Source organism: Engraulis encrasicolus, chromosome 21 (genome assembly GCF_034702125.1).
Source record: "Engraulis encrasicolus isolate BLACKSEA-1 chromosome 21, IST_EnEncr_1.0, whole genome shotgun sequence".
Lineage (NCBI taxonomy): Eukaryota > Metazoa > Chordata > Actinopteri > Clupeiformes > Engraulidae > Engraulis > Engraulis encrasicolus.
Genome location: NC_085877.1, coordinates 25,109,679 through 25,117,622, shown reverse-complemented (window position 1 = coordinate 25,117,622; position 7,944 = coordinate 25,109,679). Strand labels below are relative to the sequence as shown.

General features: G+C 41.5%; 1 protein-coding gene across 1 annotated transcript; it reads right to left on the bottom strand.

Annotated features, from left to right (window-relative positions):
- Positions 1 to 1,590: 1,590 nt before the first annotated feature.
- LOC134437317 (uncharacterized) lies at positions 1,591 to 7,257 on the bottom strand. The gene is made up of 7 exons (XM_063186807.1): positions 7,179 to 7,257; positions 6,117 to 6,203; positions 5,768 to 5,908; positions 4,994 to 5,020; positions 4,317 to 4,379; positions 4,123 to 4,206; positions 1,591 to 1,925 (listed from the first exon to the last, which is right to left on the bottom strand). Exons 1-7 carry the CDS (start codon positions 7,255 to 7,257, stop codon positions 1,759 to 1,761), a joined length of 648 nt encoding a protein of 215 aa, XP_063042877.1. The 3' UTR covers positions 1,591 to 1,758.
- Positions 7,258 to 7,944: the final 687 nt, after the last annotated feature.

Below are 7,944 nucleotides of genomic sequence, written 5' to 3'. Positions count from 1 at the left end.
CAGAAGGAATATCTAAGCAGGGTGTGTATTCAGTCGATCCACTTACACAGACTTCAGTCTCGGGACAGACTGATGGTCAAACTGCTATATTCAGGCAAAATTGCTGTTTTGCAACACAATATCAATTCCTTGCTGCCTTGGACCACTGCTAGTATCAAGCAAGAGATTGCAAAGCTGTATGACTGTTATATTTGTGTGTTTCACCTGTGGGCCTACAATTCATGGAGGAACATCTGTACTAAAGCGGTGAATGCTCCTTGAAATCACTAGGCTACAAGGCAGTTAATACAACTGTATCGAAGAGTGCCATTACTTCTTTATCCCATCGCCTGTGGTGGTATTTCACTTTACTCTATCAGATGAGTACCATAACTTACCTGAGAGGCCCTTGGCAATGAACTCTGGACCTGGTGGTACCCATGACATACCCAGATGTCACTTTAGTACAGGTTTTGGGAAGCCACTCTTTCCAACATCACATACAGTTGTATTGACTGTACTCTATTGAACTACTGCAGGGATTTCTTGAAAAAACACAAAGTCATTCCAAGGAGCATTCACAGCTTTAATACAGATGTTCCACCAGGTATTAACCGCTACCTGTACAATCCTGTAGGCCCACAGGTGAAACACACGGAAGTCATACAGCTTCACAATCTCTTGCTTGATACTAGCAGTGGGTCAGTTGGTTCATTAGATTGGCTATATTTGGAATATGTGGCACTGGACTTCAGCTTTGGAATCCAGGTTGCCCATCACTATCAGCACTGTTTTGCATTTTCATGGGCCCCTGGTGGACCCAGTAGAATAGACCCAGTTTTTATTGGGTAGCTTGATGCACCGAAATGTACATTTCCAATATTTTGACTATCACCATTATTTTCTATTTTCATGGGGCTGGTGGCCCCGGTAGACTTTGTCCGAATTTCAAAATATTTTACACAGTGTGTTTTTACTGGGTGTAGAATATTTTTACTATAGGGCCAAGGCAATATCTTTTCATAGCGGGCATTTGATGCACCCTAGCTCACATGCATACTATACATAGGCTACATGACAAATGGCTTTTCAACATTTCCTTTACACAATGAATGTCCCGTTGCACCTAAAATGTTAAATGGCAATAACGCCAATAAAAGATGTAATATTGAGTATTTACTTTCAAACACACAGAACAAAAGTGTGTTTGCGAAAAATGCTATATTCATCTGGTATGTCAAGAGTCAGGTTATGCCTCCCTAGGAATGCAGAATTGGTTAAATACAAAAAGGTCATGGACAAGGCCATTAATCTACCTTGAAGCCTTATATTCACAAATGTATATGTCTCTAGCATCACAATATCTGTCATCCCAAAACAGCTCTCCACTGTAATTTGTCCATAAACCAATACAGTCTTGTCTTCCACCTGCATTGTCAGGCTGACCACCTGCCCAAAACCTGAAACATAAATGGAAACATTTTTGAGCAACCTAGTCACTGTCAGCAAACGTGATTTGAAAAAAAGAAACTTAAACTTAAATATGTTGATGAGATACAGACATGACGTTACTGTTGAGTAGTGTGTTGTCCACCCAGCGCCATTCTCCCTCTTTAGCTGAATCAGTCAGGCCAATCCAGCAGTAATTGTTCGGTTTCTGTTTCTGTAGAAAATACTGAGTCAAGGAAAACCTCAATTAGTTGATAAATGCCTATTTTTAGTCTACCCAAAAAACAACCTATAATTTTGAGCAGCATGAGAAAAATACAAGTTACTCCATCAAACCTGTTCCTCTGGAGTCTCTATGATGACCAGGTGTCCTCCCATAGTCACACAGGCATCTCTGCTATCAGCCCAGTTCTTCTTATCAGTGGAGAAGTAGTAGTAGCTCCCTTTGAAATACTTCCAACCAGCTGAAAACTTCTCCCAAGCTTCTTCCTGTACATCTATTAGAATCAACAAACTTCATTTCGTTACAGGCTTTACATTACACAGGGAAAGTGTACCAACACATCCAGTACCAACACATCCACAGTTGCGTACACATACCTGCTTACACATGCCCGGCTTAACACACGTATCAGGGAATTATTTATTTATTTATTTATTTCATGATTATTGTAAGAAAGTGTATTTACCCTCCCTCAGCAAACAGCAGGCAATTGCACGGCAAACCTTGCAAATTCTTTACTCAGTAACCAGGGGCGTAAAGTATACCCCCGCAACCCAGTAACCAATATTATTATATGGTGTGACGTCATCGGTCGAATGCTCCATTCATTTCAGTGGGGCTCCCCAACGTTCGCACGTCTGTTATTTTTCGATAACGGACGGGTTGGTCTATATCAGACCGCTGTCAATGGCAACAAGACTTTTCACTGCTAAAGCGTCTTTTCAACAAGACTCTAATCAGCTGCTGTGATAGACAACACCTGTTGTCCTGGCTACCTAGCTGTTGCCTAGCGGTGTTCCACAACGGCACTGTTTTGTTTTGCGTAGCAACAATCTTTTGACATGAAAAACTATAATAAACTTAACATTAAATAGGCCTAAAGAAATGTCCCCGCCATGTGTGAATCATTTAAGTATATCCATATAATAAGCGGGTTACGTAATACACACTCCATGGCACACCTTCAGAGTACTAATCACACAAAAGAACACACTCTATAACAGGGATGGGCAACTGGAGGCCCGGAGTCCACATGCGACCCACCTCCTCACTCAGTGTGGCCCTTAGATAGGCCCTGTTACGAAAATAATAATGTCAAGATTCTTTTTAAAACACTACTGAATTAATCTTTTGTAATTATACTGTTGGCCGATAGAGAACACTCCTATTCTACCAAACAATATCGGCAGTCAGTGAGCAACTAACTGCAACTCAAACTGTGTGAGCTGCCATCAGGTGCGTGGTCATGTGACCCTCCCATGGTGGCGATGAAAACATGTGGCCCTCCTTATCATGAAAGTCTCCCATACCTGCTCTATAAGATCAAACCCACACCAGTCACGAGGATAAACGTGCACACTCAAGGGAGCCCACAGCTACTGGGTTTGGCTACCTAGAGGGGCTAGGGAGAGCAGGTCATAGTTACAGACCGAGGAAGGCGAAATAAGCTTAGGCTAAATAAAAAAAACACAACACAGGGGAACAACATAAAAGGACAAAAAAGCTAACTGGAACACAACGGATGGGCAATCCCGGCGGCAACAGAAAGCCACCGACCAAACAGGCCGGTTTTCGACAGGGAAGAGTAAAAGGAAGGGACCCACAACTAAAGAGGTAATAGGGGAAGGAAGTGGTGAACAAGAAGGTACCGGTAGATGGGACAACTAATGACATGGAGTTCCTTGTCAGCGGCTGGGACCTGCCCACAATCAAAACAGTGACAAAACAAAATCGGGTTGGCGTTAACAAAATATGCAACCAAACCAAAACACTGGAGGAAAAACAGTGACCACAGAGTTAACCCTACTCCAGCTGTGGTCCTTGACCTTGACGGAACATAGGTGTGAGGCCCTTAAAATCTAGGGATGGAGAAGGAGGCCACGACGACTTGCAAGGCTTGAAGTGCACCAAACCAATGTGGAAATCTAATCATCAAACAATCAAAACAATCTGGAAATCAAAACATACAAAATGGAAGGCCTTTTTTATCTTGTGTCTCGATTGCATGTAAACTGAGAAAAACAAAAACTAAATGGCTCTCACTTTCCCTCAACACTGCCTCCACAGGTTTGAGGATCATACGATTGCTCTCTGTAGCATATTTACATAATAACTTTGTTCACACCAATTGTTGAATGGATTCAACTAATGATGTGTGGAAACTGGCGTAATGATTGTCTCCATCTATGTGGGCTATGACAAGACAATTTGGGAAACGAACTTAATACAAGTAGGTCTACCATTGTTTTAGGGAAATCCCAACCAATTTCAACATGCAGTTGTACTACTTTTACACAGGGGTGGAAAGTAACTAGATGCCATTATCTTGAATTAAACAAACAAAACAATAATAATTGGAAAAATAATAAATAGTAATGTTACAAAGAAACCATTTCATTGTTTTCTTATCATTTTGTATTATATATTTTTTTCTTTTTGACTGATTTAAATTCACTTGACATTGCCTTTACCTGTAAGGTTGGCCTCCAACGTCCTAATGACAACAGTGGCGTTGTCATATGACACTTGTAGAGATTCCAGCCTCTGTGTCAGGTCTTGTGTGACATAATGATAGAAAGAAGAAAAAGACATTGCAAGGATGGAACAGTATGCTCATTTTCACAACTGCAATTTCTCTTTACTTCGATTCCGTCCAATATTTTACCTGTAATGTTGGCCTCCAAAATCCTTGTTACAGCAGTAGCATTATCCAGCCTCTGTGTAATGTCTTATGACAGAAAGAAAGACGTAAACATTGCATGCTGATTTCGCACAGGTAGTCAAGAGTTTTTGTATGAAAAGAAGACAATTTTCACACTTCAATCTGCTACACAGTCCCTGTGAGACTTGTTTTATACATTTGGACTTTCAAACAGTTTTTTTTCTCTGTCATTTTCATTCAGGGAGGATAAGCAGCAGTATGATTGAATGTAGGAGGTGACTTGTGCAACACCTGAGGGAGACTGCACACACTTATTTTGATTTGAGTGATGTATTTAGTAAGGACTGAGTAAATTCTGGTCCCCCTCGCTTCTTTCACAAGAGTGCACTCTATGACCAATACCTCAAAAGACACCCTAGTGTGCATTGGTTTCCCATTTAAAAAAAAACCCAAAACAACAAACAAAAACAAACAACAGGGGCCTATACTACAAAGCTGGTTAAGGTTAAGTTAAGAGGTAAATCATCTAATAGAAGAGCCTGGAGTCCTCATTTTCTTAAGACAAGCTCTTGTATTAGATGATTTACCTCTTAACTTAACCTTAACTTATCCTGAACCAGCTTTGTAGTATAGGCCCCAGGAGTTGGCTTACTAGTTCTGCAGTTAGGTGTAATACTCACCTGAGTTTGTCACCTCCTTCAACACATCTAATAAAATACAAAATATGTCATTAGATGTTCTTCGTACAAGTTTACTTTAACCAATGTAATTCCGGTGGTAAATCAATATAATGTTTTGAAGTATCAACGAATAAAACAATAGTTAAGCTTAATAGTTAGAGTTAAAGTGATACTGTCCCATTTTTGGAAACCTCCCCTTGAGTTAAATAGTTGAGTTTTACCTTTCTCCTGTACTTTCAACCGTTCTCTGAGTATGGCAGTGCAAATTTTACCTCCATGCTAGCAGTTAACATTGAGTCCTATGAGACCAGCTGGCGGCTAACTGGTCTCATATGTTAACTGCTAGCTTGGAGGTAAAATTTGCACTGCCGTAGCCAGAGAATGGTTGAAAGTATAGGAGAACGGTAAGACCCTATTATTTAACTCTAGGTGTAAAATGAGCTTATTTCCAAAAATGGGACAGTATCACTTTAAGCTTTAGGCAGCTGGAAGCAGAAGAAGTCCAGTGCCTTACAGCAAAAGTCTTTGCATAAAGCAGTATGACCTGGATGAGTGACAGTCTTCACAGACGTACGTGTGTGTGTGTGTGTGTGTGTGTGTGTGTGTGTGTGTGTGTGTGTGTGTGTGTGTGTGTGTGTGTGTGTGTGTGTGTGTGTGTGTGTGTGTGTGTGTGTGTGTGCACGTGTGTGCGCGTGTGTGTGTGCGCGTGTGTGTGTGCGTGTGCGCGTGTGTGCGTGTGCATGTGTGTGCGGTGGGGGTTTAAGCCTTACTTACACAGCACTGCCATAGTAACAGTAGTGGCCAGCAGGAGAAGACACAGGCAGAGTAGGAGAACTGTGCATCTCAGAGACAAAGTGGTGGGGCTGTCCTGACATGGGTGTGAGGTGAGCAAAGATTCATCAGGGTCAGGTTTGGCTGGGGCAGAAATACAGAAGACCGGCATGTACAAATGTGCAAAAAAATCCCCCAAAAACTTGGCACAAGTGCGTAATGTTGTTACATGTATGTTGGGTTGTCCAGGATCTGACCCCATTTTTCACACATACAGTTGTCCTGATTAACAGCATGCAAATCTAAAGTGTTATAATACGTAAGTCATAATATAACATGTTTTTTAACCTACATTTTTGTGGACAATTAATCTCGGAGGAGGTGCTGCTCTCCTTATCTGGATATGGATATGATGAGGAGTCATCAGGGTTCGTTTTGGCTGTGGAGGAGATGCATAGGTTTTTATATGCTGAGGGCAACTTTCCCAACAAGGGCTTAGGCATTCAGCAGGCGTTTTTTGCAGGTGCTTTAGGCATCAATGGGTTAAAATAAGAATACCGGTAATCAATAATCTAATAATACTCACAATTTCTCGCTGCTTTGACCACAGAATAGATAACTTTGTCCTCGTCTGCATCTTCAGTTTGGTCCCGCATAGAGGAACATGTTAAAAATGTTATTTCAGTCAATATGTGCCCTTCTCAAAAAAGTGTTGCCCCTGCTCTCTGGCGCTGCCAGGGACTATTCTTAGCATGGTGCTGCCAGGGACTGTTATAAATACCCTGTAATAATAAAGGCAAGTCGCTTTGGATGAAAGTGTCAGTGAGGTTCATCAGCTACATTGCATGCTTTTTCTTCCCCTTCCCAATGAAGCAACATCACTGAAGGGTATTAGTAACAGTCCCCGGAGTAACATCACTGCAGGTTATTGGTTCTAGTCCCTGGAGCAGAGTGGAGTTAGGTGACCCTTGCTCAACGCCACTAAAATCATTACCAGGCTGCTATCATGCTTGTTATACTTAAATGACTGTACTGAAAAACTAGTTACCAACCCACAGGTAAATATAAACAGAACACACTATTTAGCTCTGATTCAAACTGTGTTATTTATCTCTATGTGCCAATACTACTACCACTTTTTAGAATATCCTGGACAATGTACAGTAAACATTGCACATGGCTCAAGGCCACTAAAATCATTACCAGCTGTTAAATGTGCAGAGGCGTCACCAAAAGGTTGTTTCCAGTTGCTAAAGCAACCCCAACGTAATGCTCGGCAACCCCAACAACTTACCGGATACCATTCCTCATAGGGAAAAGATACGAAACTTTAAAAAAAAAGATTCATACTGTATACTGACTATATTATGTCTGTACAGAGTGGCACATACTGTAAAAGTGGCCCCTTCCTCACCAGTGCCTTTGTGCTTCTGCTTCTCAGTTCCTTTTTTGATGATGGTGACATCAGCGTAGGTCACCTCCTCTGTCGACATGGCTATGATTAAGCAGACAAAAAATGAAGTGGTCTCACACACAGACCCAAAGACACACACACAGAGACACAGATACACACACACACACACACACACACACACACACACACACACACACACACACACACACACACACACACACACACACACACACACACACACACACACACACACACACGCGCGCGCACACACACACACTGAGTGTGAGAGCGAGAGAATGAGAGAGTGCAAGAGACAGAGAAAGTTGCAATAGGCATACAAAAAACATGTTTCAAGATTCACCAAGAATACAGTACAATTACAGCTCACCTGGGCTTGTGTTAGTTGTGGTAATATCCTTGTATCTTTTGATGAATTCTTTGTTAGTAATGTGAAGTCCTTTGTAGTTACAAGGTAGTGACGAGGTGACTGAGTGAGTGTAGCATGTGTGTTGCCTGGTCCGTAATGTGGGGTGTAGACTGTGTGAACAAGAACCTTGTGCAAAACAAGAAGCATTTTGTTTGCAATGTCTATGTAAGTTCCCAAATTCGAAATAAAAAATGGGTACCTGACACCACTTCCTGTAAAGATTACATTAATGTGTCGCTTGGGAAAGGATGCATAGGCTACACAAAGCAACCTGATAAAGACATGAACAAGCATAGCGTTTCCTCACATTAACAATGGATTGTTTACCCCTACTTCATT

What these genes read in the sequence shown, in the direction of transcription:
- LOC134437317 (XM_063186807.1), bottom strand. Translation starts at nt 7,257, where the DNA reads ATGTCGACAGAGGAGGTGACCTACGCTGATGTCACCATCATCAAAAAA. An exon ending in TGTTACTATGGCAGTGCTGT is followed by an intron (nt 5,021 to 5,767) that starts GTAAGTAAGGCT and finishes GTATTTTATTAG; the next exon opens with ATGTGTTGAAGGAGGTGACA. An exon ending in TTTGGAGGCCAACATTACAG is followed by an intron (nt 4,207 to 4,316) that starts GTAAAATATTGG and finishes ATGTCACACAAG; the next exon opens with ACCTGACACAGAGGCTGGAA.